Source organism: Bidens hawaiensis, unplaced genomic scaffold, assembly GCF_021521415.1.
Source record: "Bidens hawaiensis isolate Kalapana, Puna unplaced genomic scaffold, B.hawaiensis_p1.1 tig00041216_1, whole genome shotgun sequence".
Classification (NCBI taxonomy): Eukaryota; Viridiplantae; Streptophyta; class Magnoliopsida; order Asterales; family Asteraceae; genus Bidens; species Bidens hawaiensis.
In genome coordinates, this window is record NW_027505707.1 from 1320 (window position 1) to 25564 (window position 24245).

A 24245-nucleotide genomic window follows, 5' to 3' on the forward strand; every position below is an offset into this window, starting at 1 on the left:
TGTGATGTGTTATGTGTTAAGTGCATGATGAAAAATACAATAATGTAACTTTGATGATGAATAAAATGCTTTTTAGCATCTAAATCAGATTCATTATAGTGACAAATTCACAATGGTTTTGGAATCACTGTGGGTGGAACTCAACTATGGAAGGTGTGTCTGAAGGGGTGCCAATGTTGTGTCAACCGTTTGATGTGGACCAGTTGTTGAATGCTCGGTATGGTGTGTGACGTGTGGAAAATGGGGTTTGAGGTTGTTGTGGAGAGAGGGGAGATTGCGGGTGCGGTTAAAAGGGTTTTGGCGGGTAAAGAAGGGGAAGAAATGAGGCGGAGAGCGATTGAGATTCAAGAAAAGGTTAAACTCGCTGTTGGAGATGGTGGTTCGTCACATAACTCGTTAAAGGAGTTGGTAGCTTTCATTTTGTCACTGTAAAATTGTGATTATAAGTTTGTCATTTGTGTGTATGATAGTAGTTGTGGGGATGGTGATACTAGTTAAATATTGATACACAATAATGAGTCTGGAGTAGAAATTGCTATTTTAATTCAATTGCATAAAATGGGTCTGGAGTATAAACTGTCATAGTAGCAGGCCCGCTTTGTGATTCATTGTATAAAAATGGAGGCAGCTGTTGTCATGACTCAAACCCGACACGAAAAAAAAATAGATTTTGGTTTGACTAACAAAATCCGTTTAAAAAACATGTCGGGTTTGGGTTTGACTAACACGTCCTGTTTAAAAAGCGGGTCGGGTTCGGGTTGACCCAAATAAAAACGGGTTAAAAAAAACTTTTATAATTATATTTTTGTTTTTGTTTTTGTTTTTTTCTTGTTTAGTTTTTCCATTTATGTGAATACACTCTTGCAATCTTCGATCCAATTTTAAGATTTTTAATATTTTTTTTTCATGTTATTCATTTGCTCTACCGACTCTAAATTATATCAATTTATTTCAAAAATCATTCTAATTTTTTATGAATGAGTTGTTTTTGGGTTGACCCGAATTTATGTGTGTGCAGGTCGTTAGGGATGAAATCTTTGACACGAATAATGATTTGGGTTGAGTTCGGGTTGCGCATTTCAACCGGCCAACTAGCAAACTATCTGCTTGAAAACCAACACAATTGACACCCCTGTTAATTAAATGGGACTGTGCTTCTAGTTATTGAGCCTAAAGAAGAGTGTGATGAAGCTGATGTCAAGTCTAATAGTATTAATAATGAATCATCACATATTATTATCATATCGTGCACAATGTGTTCAATGAAATGTCTACCATAAGGGGTATACTTTTGGAACTTAAAGATGAATAAAAATGCTTGTTACAAATTTCAAATTTATAATGACAAAATAAACTCTTCCAAATCCTTCAATGCATTGTGTGAAGAACCACCATGGTTTAATGCATGTTCAACATTCTTTTGAACCTCTATAGCTCTCTGCTTCATTTCTTTATCCACCAAAAGTCTTCTAATTGCATCTTCAATTTCTGTTTTCTCCACAATAATTTCAATACCAATCTTCCAAAAATGACTCAAATACCTAGCATTCATCAACTGGTCTACACTAAATGGCTGACACAGCATTGGAACCCCTTCAGAAACACTCTCCAAAGTCGAGTTCCAACCACAATGGCTCCAAAATCCTCCAACCGCATTATGCGCCAAAACCTCCTTCTGAGGTGCCCATTTCACTATCAACCCTCTCACCTTAATCTTATCAACCAAACCCTCTTGCAAAAACTCAAACCATTCGTACCCATGAACCGAACCTGGTCGAACCACCCATAGGAACGGCTGGTTACTATTAACCAGACCCCATGCCATCTCAGTTGCAACGTTTTTATCCAAGTTAGTCATGCTTCCTAAGCTAACATAAATAACTGATTTGGGTTTTTGTTTATCTAGCCATGTGATGCAACTAGTGTCTTCTTCTAGAAAGCTAGTGGAACGGGCTGGGGCTGTTTTGTGCAACGGGCCGATGGTAAAAATGGGAACTTGGTATTGTTGGCGGACTTGGGTCAGCGCCGATGGTTCAAGAAATTCAAGGGTGTTCCAAATGAAGGTGGAAGGTGGTGTGTCGGGGGTGATCATTTTGGCTGATTCAATCGCGTCTTGTGTCGGGAGGTCAATAAAGGGTAGATCTTTGTATCTAAATGGCTTGAGCTCTGGTACTATTTCATCCAGTAAAGAATCTTCAATTAAAGTTCAAATGGATTGTTAGAGGTTGCAGTGGGATGATTGCATACATAATGAAACACATCAAAATTTTATGCATGTCAGCATGTGTCATTTATTCAAATTATGTGGTTAAATCTAAATGTCAATATAATTTGATAGATTGAGCTAAAAATTCGGACTAAATAAGAAAACATCTTATAACGTAAAAATTTAAGCTATACTCGTCGAATTTTAGTTTAAACAAGCCTCAGCTTGAGCACGAAACAACAATATTGAAGTTTATTAAATAAACGTGCTCGGTGCTCTATATAGCAAGCTTGTCTTGTGATTTGAACTTTTGATTAACAGAGTAATTGGAATTTAAACCTTTTATAAAATTTAAGCAATAACTGGTATGATTCTTAAATCATGGTTCGTAAATAAAATGATTAATGATCACATATTCACATAGCCATGAATATTTAAAGTGTTTGTATATGTGCATTTTGGGTAGAAAAATTACCATGCACCGGAAATCTGCCTTCTTGGTGGAGCTGAGGGATGATTTTATATGCTGGAAAGAAAGCCGCGCTGCTGCTGTTCATGATGATGGAAGGTAGACCGAGATCAACGGCCAATGATCCTCCAAACACCATGAGGCTATCATATATTATAACCACTGATTCCTCTGTCATGATCTGAACAAGATGTTCCCTTAGATGAGGTTTGCAGTTATTGTTCAGAGCTTGCAAGAACCCGAGGAAGCTGGTAAAGCTGCCTGGGCCCGATAAGTTGTCGGGCAAAGGGAGGAATAAGAAATCAGGATGATTTGAGGAGTCTGGTGAATTGAAGTTATTGAGAACCACCCTTTGGAATGAAGGTAGGTGCCGAGTTGGAGCATGGGCGTCATGTGGCCTTGTAACGGGCTTGCTACCATCACTATTCGCCAACGTCTACCGCAGTTCTCGGACATCGTTGGTTGTATCAAACGTCGTAAGATAATGTCTTTGTTCTTATTAGAAAATGGCAACTCAAATAATGTTCACTCATCACAACCTCTTCATGAGTCATTCAATAATTGTGCAAAATGTTCACATCTTTTATGTAACAATCGGGTGGCTTTACTTACTGGTCATACAGGGTCGGGTCAGATAGCATAACTCTTCCAGTAAAACTGGTGAAAACGATCAGTGAAATTGGGTAAAAGATAAAGACGCTTTGACAGTTAAACATAAACAACAATATTAATGTAAGACCATGAATTATTATTTATTTATATTCAATAATTTATTGTTAAAGAGCAAACAACTAATATCATTATGATCAAAGAACTCCTAACACAAATAACTTCTTCACATGAATCACTGTAGGTTACAAAACGAAACAAACCATCCAAGTATAGTGAATAGTTATGAAGTGCTAACTTCCCTTTGTACCATTGGTAATGATAAAGAAAAGAAAAGAAGAGAATATAATAATATCATTAAATACTCGGACTTGCCATTGGCTACAAAGATCAAAACACTAAATAATCGATGAAATTAACATATCTGGGAGAAAAATAGAAAACAAATTACATACCTCCTGTGTACGGTTGAGGCCATGGCTGAAAAGAATCGATAAGCAAGCCAAAGAAGAACGTTTCAGAATCGATAATCCCTGGCTGAATTATAAGCTGTATAAAGTTGTTGTACCACATGCAGCACATCTTGTACCAAATATGAATAGTTGAATATTGGATAGTTCCTGACTTGGTGTGGTACTGTAGTACCACTTTCTTTGACATTTCTTTTTGATTTTTATCTATTTAATACAACTCTCGTGTTTTTCAACAAGGTATTAAAATTAATGTTAATGTGTAGATTAATATGTAGACTTTCACATGATATACTCAAGAGAAGTTGAATATTGGATAGTTGGTGACACTTTTAGGTGACATTTGTTTTGATATTTAACTATTATAATACAAGTCTCATGTATTTAAAAAGATATTAAAATGATAAATTTATAGATTAATGTGTATACTTGCACATGACTGATGATATGCTCAAGTTCCCTCAAGAAAATAAGTATCGACGACGCCTCAACGGATTTATAAGGGGTCAAGAGGGTTCCTTTTCAACCTCGTGTAAAAGGGAAATACTCCGTGTAACCGGACGACCTCTGTCACAACTACTATCTTCCTTTGAATGTACTGTGGTCCTCAAGCTATCATGAATTTGACTCCTACGAATTGTTGACGGAGGAGATGGAGACAAAGGAGGATCATCTTCATACGTTAAAGTCCTTGCGTGAATCCTCTCTTCCCGCAACATACGTTTCATATTCAGCCACAACTCTCTCTTGCTGCAACTGCAATCATTCTTCAAGTGTTTGGATCCTTTCAGATCTGGGATTTGGACGAAGAGATCTCGTCAAAGGATTAATTCCAGATCTGGAATATGACGAACTCGACGAGTCTCAGCAGTCACCTGTCCACCATCGCTTGGAGTAGGTACAACTGGTCTAGCATTTCGCCTCGTAACTACCAGAGTTTCAATCGGAAATTGTTGGGATTGACTCACGTTAACCAAACGATCGAAAAATTTAAAGTTCTAGCAAAAATACGGATGACGCCAATGAAGAGGTACAGATCTAAACCCGATTAGGTTAGACCGATGATTCCACCGGGTATGGCTTATGTAACGGAAATACGTTAACATGAGTATGAATCTAAACAGATCTGAAGACGATGACTTGCAAAACAGAATACCGTGAGCTCACTACGGGAAGTCCAAGAGCGGGGTCTTTCCGTAACCACCATCCCGCGTGAGAATAAATACAGTTCTTGTATAAAGAGAAAGGACTTAAGTGATTGATGTAATATGTGAAGTGTGAATAAATACCTTATGATGATAAAATGGGTATTTATAGCCGGTGGTTAAATAAATATTATTGCTACAATTGTCATCTTCTAGAAGATATTCTTTGTAACTGAATGGACACGTGTCTGCATTTGATAGGGGATGACAGCTTAACCATGTGTACGGTTATAACAACCTGTCCAGCTGTCCTTTTCTGATTGACTGCCTTGTCACGTGCTTTTCACGAAAGAGTATTTGAATTATCTTTCTAGAAGGAAGTTAGTTACAACTGCGTTGCTGATGTCAGCCTCTCATCATTCCGTGTTTGGAAACCTTCCGCATACGCGGGTAATATATTACCCTTATAGCAACCTATATTTTCATGATGCGTGTCCTTCTTGTTTCTTGCGGGTGATGAAGGTGATCCGCGGATGACCTCCGAGGAAGTCCTGGATGACCCATGAATATTACTTCATGGGTATTTGGAGTTTTTCGCTACCCTACCTCTATAATAACCACTCATTTATCTCCATTTCACCCCACAAAAAATCTCACATTTCACCTCTATCATAACATATGTTTATGTTTTTTAATGTAACATTTGAAAGCTCTTTAAGCCAAGATGGCCCGCACTTACATGAAGCGTGTTTGCCCTTTTGCACATCACACCTCCAATTACACATTTATTTATCCAGGGTGACACTTACATATGATGTATTGCCTTTTTCACACCGACCATTTTCTATCAGAATTTTCTCCCTTTTAATACTTTCACTTACTTTTTAGTTTTTACACTTTAAAAGCGTAGAAACTGTACCGTTTGAATAAAAAACTTCGGTATAAAAGCAAAACAAAACTCCAGAATCTTGACATGTAACAAAATTTGTAATGGTTTGTGAGTTTGAGTAAAAGTGTCGTTAGCTAAGCCCCTCTAAGAAAAGGTTGTGTTCACACTCAATGAATGGGTGTAAAGATGTAAGGCCCCGAACCCGGTAGCCTTACTTTAGCGTAGGATTTACTCATAAACACAGTTCTTACAAATCAGAGTTCATTAAAACTTTCGCGGAATATAAAAACTTTCATGAAACGTTACAACAATCCAAAACCTAAACGTACATGTTCTTTTATCAATCGATTAACCCATCCAATCTTAACCATTTTCAGTAAGTTTAGCTTTGTAGGATTCGTTTTTACCATACAAACACCGATCTATCATTTCTATACTAATCCAAACCTAAACGAACATGTTCTCGATATAAACGTACCGTAAATGAGTCGAACTACGAACACGAGCTGGTCTTGTTGCTTTGGTTCGTCACGACGATCTAGCACCAACGAGCTCGGGTCCTCGCCTTTGGATCTTGGTTCGGGTTGTGTGTGTTTTGGAGTGTGTAGAGATTAGGATGGATAAATGGATGGAATGGAAAGGATTGGGGTTTAAGGGGGTATTTATACTCCCTTAAGCCCATGGACCGAAGACCCATATTTTCTTTTGGTCCATATCTAATCCCATCTAATTATCCTACTAAGTCTTCATATTTTGCTATTATTATTATCGTTCCACTAACTCGTTTATTTCACTCGACAAAATAATATAATAAATATTACTTTAGAAATTTCGGGATGTTACAAAAGATGTAGCGAGTCTGACCATTTTTTAGTAAAAACTAAAAAGTCTCACACCCCTCTCACGCAAGCGCGGTGTAGTGTTCACCATGCTTCACAGCCAGGTAGTAGGGCCACGCCCAATCTCACAGAGGCATTAACGACGCTCTAGTATGTAAACAAACACATTAAATTTGAGAAAACTTAAATATAATGCACTGATGGGCCGGTCTGACTCATTTAACCCAAATTTGCTTTGTGTTCTTATGATATAAACCTACAAATATAGAACAAAAACAATATATTCAATTGTGTATATAACAATAACACTTAAATTATGTAATCTTTTATCCTAACTTTTTACATAAAATACTCGATCTACCGAGCTCATCAAACTCATATACAATAAACCCAAACCTTCAAACTTCAAATAAGGTTCATGCCCACTTAAAAATTCAAATCCTCTATTTATAAGGAAGAGATTGAATTGGATCGGTTAAGTACCAAAACACAAGTAAAAAGAATCTAGAAGCTCACAACAATTTACTCATGTTATATCAAGCAACTAAAAACTACGTCACTCATGCTAGTATATTGTTGAACACCTTGTGAGCAAACCAAACACACGGATATTACACGGGTACGGACCAGGGATGAGTTTGGGATTGATACCGGTACCGATCCCTAAATTTGAAATATTTGGGACCGGTACCGAGCACTTCGGTTTGGTACCGGTATAGTACTGGTATTTCGTGTAAAATTCAGGAAACAACGATACCGTACGGATATGGAAATCTAAAAATTTGGTACCGATTCAGTATCAAAAATGCTCATCCCTAGTACGAACATTTAATAATCTAATTAATTTTTTATAGGTTTCTATATAGTGGGTAAAAGGGCGGAAGCCCAGACCCAATATACATAAAAATCACACTGCAATCAAATGGGCCTGGAGTTGAAACTTCGGTCATAGTAGGGGCCCTAGAAGCATCAAGACACTTCTTCATAATTCCAGTGACCTATGACTGCTTTTATTATTAATATTAAAGATTCATCATGAAAGTTCGTGAAGATCCATCCTATCCAAATCTATATAAACCATTCCAACTCCTTGAATCCATATCAATCAATCAATCAAACTCACCAACACAACAATCGACTCGACTAAATATATACCTTACAATCAAGTAACCAAATTTAGTAACTAATTCTACTACATAATGTCGATCATCCCTAGCTTGTTCGGAGGCCGACGAAGCAGCGTCTTCGACCCTCGACATTTGGGACCCGCTCAGCGACTTCCCCATTACGAAACCGTCTGATGCGTCAAGGGAAACCTCTGCATTGGTGAACGCCCGTGTGGATTGGAAGGAAACACCCGAAGCCCACGTGTTGAAGGCGGATCTTCCAGGGATCAAGAAAGAGGAAGTGAAGGTGGAGGTCGAAGACGGAAACATTTTACAGATAACGGGTGAGAGGAAGGTGGAGAAGGAAGATAAATGGCATCGGGTTGAACGAAGCAGCGGGAAGTTTACAAGGAGGTTCAGGCTGCCCGAGAATGCTAAAATGGATCAGGTGAAGGCGGCCATGGAAAACGGGGTGCTTACGGTTACAGTGCCTAAAGAACAAGTCAAGAAGCCCGATGTCAAGTCTATTGAAATCGACGGACGGTTAAGAAAAGTTTTATGAATTTGCTCATATCAAGTCCTTTAATACGGTTTTTTTGAGTGTGATGTGTTATGTGTTAAGTGCATGATGAAAATACAATAATGTAACTTTGATGATGAATAAAATGCTTTTTTAGCTTCCAAATCAGATTCATTATAATCAGCTCATGGGTGAATGCACCTTCAGAAACACTTTGAAAAGTATATTAACTAAAAAAAGTAATGGTACAAATATAAATAGAGATCAAGTCAAAGAAAACAATAAATAATATTAATTAAGCCATTTTAATACCACTTTTGTAAAGAGCATAATTCACTATACATAATAGACATCTTGCAATTATTTCACACAGTTTATCTAATTCAACAAAACCTCATAAAGGATTTACAAATACTTTCCTACCAATTTTTCAAAGGATCTTTGTTTCCTTCACTTTTCATTCCAATTCTTTTGACTTCTTGAAGTCAACATACTGCATGTCAATTATGCAGCTATTTAGCTGATCATATACTTAGTTAACTTTTAAGACACCATAATATATATGGATTGCTTGAACTTTGAAGTCCTGACCCCAATCCTTGAGCTTGTTATTGTATATCATAATAACATCAACAATTTCTACGTTTTTCATTTCATTTTAATTTTTTTAACTAAATAAAACTTTTACACTTTATGTCTATTTATTCTAGGATCATATTTAACTTTCTGTTTCATTTCAAATTTATACCGAGTTACCATACTCTTACACTAAATTTGTTAAATGTCAACTAGTTTGACCAGTTTAGATTATATGGGCCGTATTCGAGTTACAAGAATTGAAGTGTGTATAGGTTAGCGTTGACGTTTATGACACAAACAAATATATGTGTCGTGTTCGGTTTCCCCAAGATCCGGCAACACAACACAATTGACATCTTAGTTTTTTTCCGGATTGAATCAATCTTTCTTCTTTTAAAATGGTTAGTTTGTATCGAAAGGTTTAGGAAAACAAAGATGATTAAATGGTTACCATACAAATTTTCAGTCCGTAACAACGTGTTCCAAAAATGAAAAACTAACATTAGAGTAGTAAAGCTTAAACTAACATTGATCAGTTCCGTTTACATAGCTAGTTCCAATGAAGTTGAAATATCAAGAGGTAAAGTACCTGGTCAAGCAGAATTAAAGATTCTGTGTACGAGCTCACAAAAAACAAATGACGTCGCCCTTCAATCCCTAGGCCATTAAAGTGTTTTGACAAGGGTTCATAAGCTACAAGTGCATCTGAATCTTCATCGTCATTAGTTAACGCCATCATAAGTTCACCATTCTTTCTAAACCCAAATGGCAAACTTGATGAATATGGTAACTTATACGGCATTCTAACGGTAAACTGCTTCTTAAACTGTTTTTTTAATACTTAACCACAGATGTGGTCATCTAAGGCTCTATGCGATTGACTATGCATATATACAATTAAGGTCTAAACCACTTATAAGACTCACTAAGTATTTTTAAATGGTAACTAAAACAGCTTATTTAGAACAAAAGGATCTAACCTTGGTATTCTTTAAGTGGAGACTTAAGTTCGAATCTCACTTGTGTCACATTTGGGTGGATATTGGCAATTAATCATTTGAGCTAGACCTTGTGCAAAGGTTGACAGTTCGAACCTTGAGCCCACCCGGGTTTTCGTCCCACCGTGTGTTACGCCAGAAAGTTCTGCTCTTGTGGTGGCACAACGATTGTCAAGTAGCAGTCGGCGGTATGGTTTCCCGAGGGAACACCCAAGCCAAACTCTGAAGCCAATGTGGTCCGGTTAAGACAACATAGTCTGGCTACAGTGGGGATCGGGACTCTCCAAATTTGAAGAGTGCGATAGCCTAAATACAAAAAAGTCGCCGTTCTAAAAAAACAAAAACAAAAAACCTTGGTATTCTTCGACCTATCCGTATATATTAATTTTTATCTTTGTGAGAAAATTAGGCACACTAGTGACATTATTAAACATTTCACTATGTCACATTCTTGGGCCTTTAAAGAAAATCATCACCATACCTTGCCTTGCAACCTTGCCTTCCTAGCCGGTTACCACCGTCGCACCCAAGGTGTCCGAATCATTCCCTCCCCATGCCAGAAAACGACTTCATCGCCGGGCAAACCTGCAACTTTAGGCCAAAATAATGTACCCCTCTTTCTCTCTCTCTCTCTCCCCACTCAAAACCGAAGTCTACAAGAAATTTGTGTTTATTGTAGCTTCGGTTGTGTAGACTTTGTGCTACTGATGCAAATGGAAATCGACGGAAAAGGCAAATTGTGTTGGGGCCTTGGGCATACTGGATCTGTCGGAAATCACGAAATTGTGTGACTCAGATGGTGGTGCAGAACCTGTTGTGTGTGGTTCAGATGTTGCCAGATGGTTCATGAGGAATTTTAACCCATTTCAGGATTTTCGGATTAATCGTTGATGATCGAAAAACTTAAAAAGTTAACCGTTACGGGATTGTGAAGGGGGTTGGGGTGGGGTGTGAGTGTGACTATGTGTTGATTAGCGAGAAGAAAAGGTAAAAAGATGTTAAAAAAATTAAAAAGAAAAACAAAAAGCCTATTTTGGTAAGTAGTTTTAAAATCCCACATTTTGGTAAATATTTTTCTCCACCACCCTATATTGGTAAAAAAAAAAACTCAATTATTAACCATTTACAAATTATGTTCTTATAAGTTATAATGTTACATCGACCGTCCACATTAAATATTATTTAATCTTAATTTTATTAATCAATCAGGTTCTATAATATTGACCATATGTTTCTCGTGGATACAATACCTTACATATCAAAGAGATTTTGTGAATGAAACGATGGTGGTCATCGTTGGAGATGGGTGGGAGGCGTCTCGGAGGAGAAGAGGGAGGCTGAGGAAGAGGAGATGAAGGGGATAGTCGGGTTATTTAACTAGTGGGCCCACTACATGCTATGCCAATTGTACATGCTACTATAACATCTTGAAACTAATGTTAAATGACCAAAATGCCTCTCCATTTAACATAATACAACGACGTTCATAAGGTGGACTTGATTGCAGAGAAATTGAAACATCAAGGACTATTAGGAAAAATTTTAAACTTTTATACTCAAATACAAGTTTCACACACGTTACTCAAATTACAAATTTATAATGAAAAAATAAAGTCTACCAAATCATTCAAGGAGTTGTGTGAAGAACCACTGCGACTAACAGAAGATTTAACATTTTCTTGAATTTTCATAGCTCTCTGCCTCATTTCTTTATCCACCAAAAGTCTTCTGATTGCAGATTCAATCTCCACTTTGTCCACCACAATTTCTATACCAATCTTCCACACGTAACTCAAATACCTAGCATTCACAAACTGGTCAACGATAAACGGTTGGCACAACATTGGAACCCCTTCATAAACACTTTCCAAAATGGAATTCCAATCACAATGGCTCCAAAATCCTCCAACCGCATTATGCGCCAACACCTCCTTCTGAGGTGCCCAATTCATTATCAAGCCACTTACCTTCATCTCAGCCACCAAACCCCCTTCCAAAAACTCGATCCAGTTGAACCCTTGAACCGAACCTGGTCGAACCACCCATAGAAACGGCTGGTTACTGTTGACTAGACCCCGTGCCATCTCAGTTGCAACCTTTTCATCCATGTTAACTACGCTACCTAAGCTCACATAAATAACTGATTTGGGTTTTTGTTTATCTAGCCATGTGATGCAACTAGTGTCTTCTTCTAGAAAGCTAGTGGAACAGGTTGGGGATGCTTTGTGCAACGGGCCGATGGTGAAAATGGGAACTTGGTATTGTTGGCGGACTTGGGTCAGTTCCGATGGTTCAAGAAATTCAAGGGTGTTCCAAATGATGGCGGAAGGTGGTGTGTCGGGGGTGATCATTTGGGCTGATTCAATCGCGTCTTGTGTCGGGAGGTCAGTAAAGGGTAGATCTTTGTATCTGAAGGGTTTGAGCTCTGGTACTATTTCATCCAGTAAAGAATCTTCAATAAAAGTTTAAATGGGCTGTTAAGAATGCAGTGGGATGAATGCATACATAATGAAACACATCAAAATTTCATACTTGTCTCATATATTCAAAATATGAGATTAAATCTGAATGTCAATATAATTTAGTAGATTGGGATATAAATTGACTAAATAACAATCCATCTTAGGAGTTATGACGTAAAATATTTAAGCTATACTCGGCAAATTTTACTTTAACTGTGCCTCAGCTTGAGCTCAAAACAACATTGAAGTTTGTTAAATAAATGTGCTCTAGCGCAAGCTCTATATAGCCCGAAATGAGTCAATTAAGACTCGCTCAATGAATCAGGGGCTCAGCTGAGCTTGTTAATTTACTTACATTTGTTTCAGAAACAATACATTTTTTTTTTTAGATAAAATTTACATTCTTTGAACTTTTGATTAACAGAGTAATTGGATTTTAAACCTTTTTATAATAGTTAAGCAATAACCGCAATGATTCTTAAAACATGGTTCATTAATAACTGATAAATGATCACATAGCCATGAATATTTAAAGTGTTTGCATATGTGCATTTGGAAGTTAGAAATTACCATGCACAGGAAATCGGCCTTCTTGGTGGAGCTGAGGGATGATTTTATACGCCGGAAAGAAAGCCGTGCTGCTGCTATACATGATGATGGATGGTAGACCGAGATCAATGGCCAATGATCCTCCATACACCATGAGGTAATCATATATTATAACCACTTATTCCTCTTTCATGATCTGAACAATATGTTCCCTTAGATGAGGGTTGCAGCTATTGTTCAGGGCTTGCAAGAACCCGAGGAAGCTAGTAAAGCTGCCTGGGCCCGATAAGTTGTCGGGCAAAGGGAGGAATATGAAATCAGGATGGTTGGAAGAGTCCGGTGAATTGAACTCCGGGTGAGCAATGGTTATTGAGAACCCTTTGGAATGAAGGTAGGTGCCGAGTTGGAGCATGGGCGTCATGTGGCCTTGTAACGGGCTTGCTACCATCACTATTTGCCAACGTCTATCACTGTTCTCGGTCATCGTTGTGTATCAAACGTCATAAGATAATGTCTTTGTTCTTATTTGAAAATGGCAACTTCACATGTTACTCTTGCAAATATTTATAATGTTGATAGTTGGTGACTTGGTGTAATACCACTTTCTTTGATATTTCTTTTGATTTTTATCTATTTCATACAAGTCTCGTGTTTCTCAAGAAGATATTAAAATGTTAATGTGTGATTAATATGTAGACTTTCACATGATTGATGATATACTCAAGAGAAGTTGAATATTGGATAGTTGGTGACTTGGTGTGGTGACACTTTAATTGACATTTGTTTTGACTTTTATCTATTATAATACAAGTCTCATGTTTCTCATGTATACCTTCACATGATTGATGATATGCTCAAGTTCACTCAAGAAGATAAGCATCGGCAAATTTATAAGGGGTCAAGAGGGTTCTTTCTCAACCCTGTGGCCAACCGAACTTTCTTTTAGCATTGGTGTCTCGTTCGGTAGGCTTTTTATTTGTATAACCGTGTCGCCTACTACTATAAGAAGTGGTAGATTAAATTTGCTACTACAAAACGGTTTTTTATTTGTGCAGCCCATGGATTTTTATTTGTGCAAAACTCTGATTCATCAATAATTCTAAAAAATCAATGTCATTTAGTTCATGTTCCTGGTAAACATGGCTATTTTGATAATTTTCTCTTAGGTCTCGATATGATTGTGACGCAGCAAAATGTTTAAAACCATAATAGGTGTTTGCCAAATTTTCTCATAAAGATAAAAATATCAACTTTGTTCAAAAATCATTCAAAATTATTTTTTGCTGATTGGTTAGAGAATACCAAGGTTAGATCCATTGTTTTTAAATGCGTAGTAGCTATCATTTAAAATCACTCCATCGTAAGTTTTTTTCTTAACGATCAACAAATAAAGCTTGACTACCTCGGATAACACAATAACAAAAGGTGTCACATACGTCTGCGATTGAAGACATCATTGTGTAACTCAAACACATTTTCTGTTCCGGTAAAAACCCGCCACCCGAAATTGTCATATTTATAATTTTGCATTTCTTAAAGCCAAGGAACAAAAGAAAGTAGAAAACGGGCCAACGGGCCTAGCCCATTCTACATTGTAGTAGTTGTGTTTGATATAATGTGTCTGCAGATAATATACCTTGTCAAATATATATAGAAGAATGAAGATGCTTCTTCATGATTATTCTAGCGACCATGCACTTTATTCTTAAAAGACTGATCATGAAAGTTCCCGAATATCCAATCCAAATCTATATAAATCGTTCCTAGATATTTATTAATAAAACCAGCAAAGCAACAACTAATCAGCTAAATACACAATCAAGTACCCAACATTTTCTGTAATCCTGTAATAAACATTACATAATGTCGATCATCCCTAGCTTGTTCGAGGCCGACGAAGCAGCGTCTTCGACCCGCTTTCCCTCGAACATTTGGGACCCGCTCAGCCACTTCCAGATTACGAAACCGTCTGATGCGTCAAGGGAAACATCTGCATTGGTGAACGCCCGTGTGGGTTGGAAGGAAACACCCGAAGCTCACGTGTTCAAGGCGGATCTTCCAGGGACCAAGAAAGAGGAAGTGAAGGTGGAGGTCGAAGACGGAAACGTATTACAAATAACGGGCGAGAGGAAAGTGGTGAAGGAAGATAAGAACGATAAATGGCATCGGGTTGAACGAAGCAGCGGGAAGTTCACAAGGAGGTTCAGGTTACCCGAGAATGCTAAAGTGGATCAGGTGAAGGCGGCCATGGAAAACGGGGTGCTTACGGTTACGGTGCCTAAAGAAGAAGTCAAGAAGCCCGATGTCAAGTCTATTGAGATCTCTGGTTAAGAAAAGTTTTATGAAGTGTTTGTGTTGATTCATAATGTGATTGATGAAATCATGAAATGTCTATTATAAGTGTTGTAATCTCTATGTAACTTTGATGAATTAATAAAGAGTGCTTTTAAATCCGATTCAGTAGATGAAAAATTATAAATATACATCAATGGAACGTCTTCTGATATTTTTAACAGGTCATTAAGTTTTGGTGTTCGGGTATATATTAACGGCTAGATTTATAGATTTTCCGTCGGCTCAATTTGATATACTTAACTTTTGTTGAATGTGCATTTGTTATTTTGAATACTATTTTCCCTGTTCTCCTCATGAGTTGAGGCTCTGTTTATTGTCATCTGTAACACATTGAAAGCAAAATCATACCATTATCTAATCTACAAGTTAGTAGCACAAAATAAAGTTTAGGCATATCTGTAGGGCACAAAACGTACTGTGGTATTGATAATCTTGAATGATCTGAACAAAATGAATATTTATCTATACCCTGAGTTCGATTCCCTCCTAAAGAGGACCAAATGTTTTCTTTAGTTTTGTACTTATATTTGTGCTATTGGTGGGACTTCACTGGGTATGATTGATTGATCTTTGTGTGAAAATTTGGCACGCACCTGTGATTGTATCTAGTATTTATTCATTCTGGGACTTTATGAGAAATTTTCAAAATAGCCTTGTTTACCAGGAATAATGATTAAATGATCATGTCTTTTTATATTATCGATGAACCACAATTTGACACGTGTGTTTTGGAACAATAAATCTGTACCGCTTCTCTGCAGCAACACAAATAAAACGTCGCTTTGGAATAGCAATCTAATCTGCTACTTTGCAGACGAGCAGTAGGTGCTTATCTTCTTGGTCAGCCAGCGTGTCAACGAGGAACCCTCTTGACCCCTTATAAATCCGCTGATGCCTATCTAGTTATTTTTAGAGAGAACTTGAGTATTTCATCAATCATGTGAAACTCTATACTAAACATTGGCAATACCATCTTTGTAATTATGAATGTAACATTAACATGTTAAACCCTTTAAGATGTTAATTATTTGAAGTTATTTTTAATATAATTTTGGAAAATCTATTAAAAAGACGAAAATTACAAGTCAATCATGTTTTAGAAAAAATGCATAAAGAAATGTCATGGATTGGGGCATCCAGAAACCAAAAACAAAAGCAAATGTCAAAAGAAATTGGCACCAACTACAGAATATTCAACTACCCCAAGATTATAAACAGTTGCCAGGTTAATTATTCTAACAAGAACAAAAACATCTTAAGCAACATATAAAACAGACATGGCGGAGGAGAACGGCAGAAGACGATGGCAGCTCGTATTGGTAGCAAGTCCACTACAAGGCCACATGACACCGATGCTCCAACTCGGAACCTACCTTCAATCCAAAGGGTTCTCAATAACCATTGCTCACCCGGAGTTCAATTCACTGGACACTTTCAACCATCCTGATTTCATATTCCTCCCTTTGCCCGACAACTTATCGGGCCCGGGCAGCTTTACCAGCTTCCTCGGGTTCTTGCAAGCTCTGAACAATAACTGCAAACCTCATCTAAGGGAACATCTTGTTCAGATCATGACAGAGGAATCAGTGGTTATAATATATGATATCCTCATGGTGTTTGGAGGATCGGTGGCCGTTGATCTTGGTCTACCGTCCATCATCATGAACTGCAGCAGTACGGCTTTCTTTCCAGCGTATCAAATCATCCCTCAGCTCCACCAGGAAGGCCGATTTCCTGTGCATGGTAATTTCTATGTTCTTTTAAATATTCATGGCTATGTGATCATGAGGTAAATGTTAAAATACAAAGGATCACAAAAATAAAAAGGACGAGAAAGATTTTTGGCCTTTAGATGGTTAAGATCGGAAACCCCTACAAAAAAAAAAAAAATTATAACTCAAAATATAAATCAAAAACTAAAACACTACAAATTATTACACGATATTAAATAAAAGTTATTATTTTTACTATAAGTAATTGCTTAACTATGATTTCAAGATAAGCTTGGACGCTTGGTATATAAAGCTCGTGCAAGAGCTCGTTTAATAAACTTCAATGTAGTTTCGAGCTCAAGCCAAGGCACATTTAAACTCAAATCGGTTGCTGAAAGTTCGAAAGAGTATAGCTTAAATATTCTTACGTTGCTTTGTTATTTAGTCCAAAATTATTTAACCCATATGAGACCAGTATAAAATTTTGATATATATGTGTTTCATTATGTATGCATTCATCCCACTGCAACCTCTAACAATCCATTTGAACTTTAATTGAAGATTCTTTACTGGATGAAATAGTACCAGAGCTCAAACCCTTCAGATACAAAGATCTACCCTTTATTGACCTCCCGACAGAAGACGCGACTGAATCAGCCAAAATGATCACCCCCGCCACACCACCTTCCGCCTTCATTTGGAACACCCTTGAATTTCTTGAACCATCAGCGCTGACCCAAATCCGCCAACAATACCAAGTTCCCATTTTTACCATCGGCCCGTTGCACAAAACAGCCCCAGCCCGTTCCACTAGCTTTCTAGAAGAAGACACTAGTTGCATCACATGGCTAGATAAACAAAAACCCAAATCAGTTATTTATGTTAGCTTAGGAAGCATGGCTAACTTGGATAAAAACGTTGCAACTGAGATGGCATGGGGTCTGGTTAATAGTAACCAGCCGTTCCTATGGGTGGTTCGACCAGGTTCGGTTCATGGGTACGAATGGTTTGAGTTTTTGCAAGAGGGTTTGGTTGATAAGATTAAGGTGAGAGGGTTGATAGTGAAATGGGCACCTCAGAAGGAGGTTTTGGCGCATAATGCGGTTGGAGGATTTTGGAGCCATTGTGGTTGGAACTCGACTTTGGAGAGTGTTTCTGAAGGGGTTCCAATGCTGTGTCAGCCATTTAGTGTAGACCAGTTGATGAATGCTAGGTATTTGAGTCATTTTTGGAAGATTGGTATTGAAATTATTGTGGAGAAAACAGAAATTGAAGATGCAATTAGAAGACTTTTGGTGGATAAAGAAATGAAGCAGAGAGCTATAGAGGTTCAAAAGAATGTTGAACATGCATTAAACCATGGTGGTTCTTCACACAATGCATTGAAGGATTTGGAAGAGTTTATTTTGTCATTATAAATTTGAAATTGTAATTTTGAATCAAATTTAGAAAATAACAAGCATTTTATTCATCATCAAAGTTACATAAAGTTACAACACATATGCTAGACATTCCATGAAACCCATTGTACACATAACATATTTCTATTAAGAGATTTCAATAGACTTGACATCGGGCTTCTTCACTACTTCTTTAGCCACTGTAATCGTAAGCACCCCGCTTTCCATAGCCGCCTTCACCTGATCCAATTCAGTTATTATCAAGATCCAGATCATTTCGTTGATATTAAGTTTAAAGGATGATGTGATTCGTTTTTTGTTAGCTTGTACAAGAATATTTAATTAATTATGCGATGAAATCAGTACAGTACCCGTATCGAAAATAAGTAAATCTGGGTGTACCGTACCCGTAACGAATTTTATGGTACGGATACGGGTACTTTTGATACGATGATCTCTTTGGTACCACTTTGATCTTTTTAAAAAAAAGTCTATAACCCCAAAACCGTAATACCACAACCAAAATAGTAATAACACAACCAAGGCGATTTAAACAAGGGTTTGATTAGAACTGATATTATATAAGAGACTGAAATAGTGATGAGATTTTTCTATCGATCGATGCAAAGATTGAAAGATATAAGGCAATTAGGTTTCTAAAAGTTAGCTTGAAATCTTGAACCGCCTGATGATAAGAAGCACAATTTAAATCATGAGTGTTGAAAACCCAATAAAAGACCAACATATTCTATACGGGTACCGAGTACCCGTAATACCCGTATCCGTACTTGAATTTGAAAGTACTCGTACCTAAAATTGGCAAATCTGGGTATTGTACCTGTACCGAATAGACGGGTAAGAGTACATGTATGGATACATGTATTTGGAAAAAAATTCATCCTTACTTCTCTGCTTGATCGGTATGGTAATTTATTTCTTGTTATTTCAAATTTGGAACCGATCGTGTAATTTTCCTAAACCTTTAAATGCAAACACAACTGTTATAGAAAAAAAATCGATTCAAACCGTAAAAAAAAACAAAAAAAAAACATTCTAGGTGTCAGTTGAGTTACACTTTACAAAGTGTTTCTGAAGGTGTTGTGTCAACCAGTTGCTGCTGTAGACTAATTGATGAAGAAAACTAGAAAAGGGAGATTAAGGGCATTCAGCCATTGTGAATTTGTCACTATAATGAATCTGATTTGGAAGCTAAAAAAGCATTTTATTCATCATCAAAGTTACATTATTGTATTTTCATCATGCACTTAACACATAACACATCACACTCAAAAAAACCGTATTAAAGGACTTGATATGAGCAAATTCATAAAACTTTTCTTAACCGTCCGTCGATTTCAATAGACTTGACATCGGGCTTCTTGACTTGTTCTTTAGGCACTGTAACCGTAAGCACCCCGTTTTCCATGGCCGCCTTCACCTGATCCATTTTAGCATTCTCGGGCAGCCTGAACCTCCTTGTAAACTTCCCGCTGCTTCGTTCAACCCGATGCCATTTATCTTCCTTCTCCACCTTCCTCTCACCCGTTATCTGTAAAATGTTTCCGTCTTCGACCTCCACCTTCACTTCCTCTTTCTTGATCCCTGGAAGATCCGCCTTCAACACGTGGGCTTCGGGTGTTTCCTTCCAATCCACACGGGCGTTCACCAATGCAGAGGTTTCCCTTGACGCATCAGACGGTTTCGTAATGGGGAAGTCGCTGAGCGGGTCCCAAATGTCGAGGGTCGAAGACGCTGCTTCGTCGGCCTCCGAACAAGCTAGGGATGATCGACATTATGTAGTAGAATTAGTTACTAAATTTGGTTACTTGATTGTAAGGTATATATTTAGTCGAGTCGATTGTTGTGTTGGTGAGTTTGATTGATTGATATGGATTCAAGGAGTTGGAATGGTTTATATAGATTTGGATAGGATGGATCTTCACGAACTTTCATGATGAATCTTTTAAGAATAAAATGTGTTGTCGCTGGAATCTTGAAGAAACGTCTTGATTCTTCTCTGGGCCCATTTGATTAAACATGATTAAATTTTAAGCTGGGCTGGGCCTGTTTCGGTGGTTCACCTCCAAAAGAGAATATCAATAGTTGCAAGTTTGAAACTTACAAGCAACGTCACTCCACGGAACATACTTTCGATTTATAGGTTTCCATAAATTTATCACCTAAAACCAACGACAACAACCTTGCACAAACATAGAAAAAGAAGACTAAAATAACCATGAATTGCATATAAAAAAAACCTACTGGTTATTGATATGGTTGTGATTGATAATAGAGATGAGCTCGATGTCGGTACTTCAAAATCTTCATATATAGGTACTGGTAGGGTGGTATCGGATATCCTAGGTAAGGCACGGTACCGGTGTCGAAGGCAAAAATTCAGGAAAATACCGGTACCGTATCAATCCTGAAACCTCTAAAAGTCGTTACCGAATGGATACCGACGGTTCTCAATTCACCGGTACTAGTTCGATACTGACAGCAGGTATAATTTGCTAATTGATAATATGAGTAGTGAAAAAGTTTTATACATAAACCACTTCATTTTGATTTCTCCAAACATATTGGGCTTTTATACATATATATATATATATATATATATATATATATATATATATTAGTTTTTATCCCCGTATTACGGGGGTTGTTTTATATTATTTGTCTCTAATATTTATTGTTTTTTTGAATTTTTGTTTTTTTTATTATATGGAAGTTAATAATATATATACTTATGGTTTGATGATAAACTGTTTCACAAATAAATGAGATGTTATAATACGGTTTAAAAGTTATATGGATTTGATGAGACTCGATACCCGTTTATTTTTTTACTATAAAATTGGTTTTTTAATTATAAATAATTTATATTAATTTTTAGTATATTCTTACTTTATAGGATTTTTATATCAAATATTTGGTGAGATTAGTTATTAATTTATTGAGATGTTATAACCCGTTTAAAAATATCTGGGCTTGATAAGACCCATACCCATGAATTCGGGTCAAATGCATGAGAAGCCTCCATTTAAAAATCAAACAAATCTGTTGACTCTAAAAAAGGGGGAAGTGACCACATCGCGACACATATGATTTTTATGTTTTCGTTTATATATATTACGGGGGTTGTTTTATATTGCTTGTTCTAATATTTATTTATTTTTTGAATTTATATTTTTTTTATTGTATGAAAGTTAATAATATGCTTATGGTTTGATAATAAATTGTTTCACAAATAAATGAGATGTTATAACTCGGTTTAAAAGCTATATGGTTTTGATGAGACCCAAGACCCATTTATATTTTTTACTATAAAATTGGTTTTTTTAATTATAAATAATATTTATGAAAGTTAATAATATACGTATGGTTTGATGAAACCCAAGACCTGTTTATTTTTTTTACTATCAAATTGGTTTTTAATTTAAATAATATATATATATATATATATATATATATCTTTTTTAAAATAAATCATATATTAATTGATTTTTACATCAATTATTTGGTGAGAATAATTTTTAATTTAATGAGATGTTATAACCCGTTTAAGGAATATCTGGGTTTGGTAAGACCCATACCCATAAATTTGGGTCAAATGCATGAGAAGCCTCCATTTATAAATCAAGCAAATCTGGTGACTCCAAAAAAAGGGGAGCGACCACATCGCGACACGTAGGATTTTTATATCTTTGTTTATATATATTATAGATATATATATATATATATATAGGATAGGATAGGGTTATTCTAAAAATCGGTAGTTTCCTAGGAAGACTAGGAATAAATCATAGTCATTAGATCATGTTAATCAATGGTTGAGATTTAAAATTACCAATAACCGAAATAGTTTCCTAGAATTACTCTTTAATCATTATAACCGACATAGTTTCCTAAAATTGTTCTTTCACCATCATTTGTAATGTCAAATGTCAAAATTTTGTTGGTTCTTATCATTCTTAGGAAACTTCTTATTCTTATTTGAACATTTTCTCTCTCTCTCTCTCTCTCTATATATATATATATATATATATATATATATTCTATTGTTTATAACTACTTTGTAAAGGACACCGTCTCATATTAAAATTTTTAAAGAACAAAATTTGTATTTCAGACTTATAGGATCATTTCATATATATTTCCGACTGAAAATAGGAGATACTTATTTAATACAAGCAGAACTAAGTGATGATAAAAATTAGGGTGTCAATCATGTTGAGTTACTAGCTGATGAGTTTAAATGTGAAACCTACAAATAATATGTATTTTTATTCGTGTTAAAAACGTCAACCTTATCCGCAGGGGCCGCCCTATAGCATTGTCGGCTAAAGCTAGGGCTTGAGGCCTATGTTTAAAACGTTTTAATTATTTATATATATGCAAAAAGAAGTATATTAAAAACATTTAACTGCATTTACCACAATGTTGAAGATGGCCTGGTGATTAAGATGCATGTATTCCATCTCCTTCACCCAGTTCACTCAGGTTCGATGCTTTCAAGTTGCTTCTTGTTTTTTTTTTCTTTCTATTCTATTCAATTTGTTTCACGGTTTTTCTTTAGTTTCACAACAAAGTTGAGTGCTTTTAAATATTCATATCTTCCTTCTATAATTATATTATACATAGATTAAACTTAAAAAATATAACAAACACTAAAATTTTGTAATTTTATATATGAAACACGAAGAAACTTGGTAATTAAAAAATAAAAATTATAAATTGTATCATTTCGTCTCTCAAACTCTTAGTAAGGCCCTCAAACTTTTTCTTTGCTTTAGGCTCTAAAATGGTTGGGCCGCCTATGCCTATTCGAACGCACTTGAAATCTTGGAATCAAACTATCCATTTATCTAAACACATCAAACATGTTGATATGTAATAAACAATCAAGTTGTAAATACATGACAATCTAGTTGGTGAGTTAAAACATTAAATAATTAACTCCAACATAACCCCCTTTTTTTTTAAAATACCTGGATACGTTAATAAAAATTCTAATTCATTTGAATTAAGATGATAATTAATTAAATATTGTTATAAATATATTAATATTATGGTTATCAACACCTAATATATATTAGCTTTCTCCCCAAGTTTTCCTATCCTATATATACATCTCATTGTATCTCTTTGTAATACACACCTTATTAATAATATCTCTCCCTTTTCTTCATACATCTCTTTGTCATATTACTTGGCTATCAGGCTTGTTTCACAACACGTTATCAGCATAAGTTGCTTTTGGAGTTGGATCGCATCATCATAAGTCGACATCACTTCAAGGAACTACATAACAACGAATGTTCCAGTTTTGCGGTCCCCTTGTTTCCAACTGATTTTTCTGTATTCGTTTATTGAGGTACAGAGCTAACCCTCTTCTTTCGTTTATACTCACCATACATATATATGCATTATACATATTACTCTATATGGTCCTTTGAATATGGTTGTGCCACTTTTGGTTTATTTTTTTCACAAAAGTTGTTTTGGTTTTATCATCTGATCCGTGTATACGAAAATTTGCAAACCGGCCTTGATGATAAATGGGATTTTTTTTTTAATTATTGGATTTTGTTTTCGATTTCCATGCTAAAACAAAAACTTAAAAACTTTTCAAAATTCTTACTTGCTGTTCGGTTAAATAATTGTTTCTTTTTGTGATCATAAGTTTGTTACTATAATTTTGGTTTTATTGTTATCAGTTGTTCATTAAAACATTACAAAAGAAAAAGGGTTTCTTGTTATTGATAACAAACAAATTATTAATGAATCTTATAAATTATAATGCTAACAAAAGTTTAATAAGAAATCCTTTGAAAGAAAAACATACAAAGTAGTATGCCGTAGGTTTATTTATCAAAAAGAAAAACGATTATCATATAGTTAATTATTGAATGGTGACAATAAATTAGAAATTGC

The 24245-nt window shown here is 36.0% G+C and overlaps 1 protein-coding gene and 5 pseudogenes across 3 annotated transcripts; 3 read left to right on the forward strand and 3 right to left on the reverse strand.

Moving 5' to 3' along the window:
• Positions 1-1277: 1277 nt before the first annotated feature.
• On the reverse strand, positions 1278-3155 carry LOC143614868 (UDP-glycosyltransferase 76H1-like; annotated as a pseudogene). The gene is made up of 2 exons (XR_013150364.1): positions 2682-3155; positions 1278-2193 (listed from the first exon to the last, which is right to left on the reverse strand). The product of XR_013150364.1 is annotated as a UDP-glycosyltransferase 76H1-like (transcript).
• Positions 3156-7761: 4606 nt separating this feature from the next.
• On the forward strand, positions 7762-8334 carry LOC143614856 (17.3 kDa class I heat shock protein-like; annotated as a pseudogene).
• A 3091-nt stretch (positions 8335-11425) lies between these two features.
• On the reverse strand, positions 11426-13325 carry LOC143614873 (UDP-glycosyltransferase 76H1-like; annotated as a pseudogene). Its single transcript, XR_013150366.1, has 2 exons — positions 12863-13325; positions 11426-12282 (listed from the first exon to the last, which is right to left on the reverse strand). The product of XR_013150366.1 is annotated as a UDP-glycosyltransferase 76H1-like (transcript).
• Positions 13326-14577: 1252 nt separating this feature from the next.
• LOC143614858 (17.3 kDa class I heat shock protein-like) lies at positions 14578-15181 on the forward strand (annotated as a pseudogene).
• A 1129-nt stretch (positions 15182-16310) lies between these two features.
• LOC143614855 (UDP-glycosyltransferase 76H1-like) lies at positions 16311-18526 on the forward strand. The gene is made up of 2 exons (XM_077088175.1): positions 16311-16939; positions 17470-18526. The coding sequence occupies exons 1-2, from the start codon at positions 16474-16476 to the stop codon at positions 18324-18326; spliced, it is 1323 nt and encodes a 440-aa protein (XP_076944290.1). The 5' UTR covers positions 16311-16473; the 3' UTR covers positions 18327-18526.
• On the reverse strand, positions 18526-20161 carry LOC143614854 (17.3 kDa class I heat shock protein-like; annotated as a pseudogene).
• Between the last annotated feature and the right edge of the window lie 4084 nt (positions 20162-24245).

Excerpts from the sequence above, each read along its gene's own strand:
- LOC143614855 (XM_077088175.1), top strand. The coding sequence starts at position 16,474 with ATGGCGGAGGAGAACGGCAGAAGACGATGGCAGCTCGTATTGGTAGCA. Across the intron at positions 16,940-17,469 it reads AGGCCGATTTCCTGTGCATG|ATTCTTTACTGGATGAAATA; the intron begins GTAATTTCTATG and ends CTTTAATTGAAG.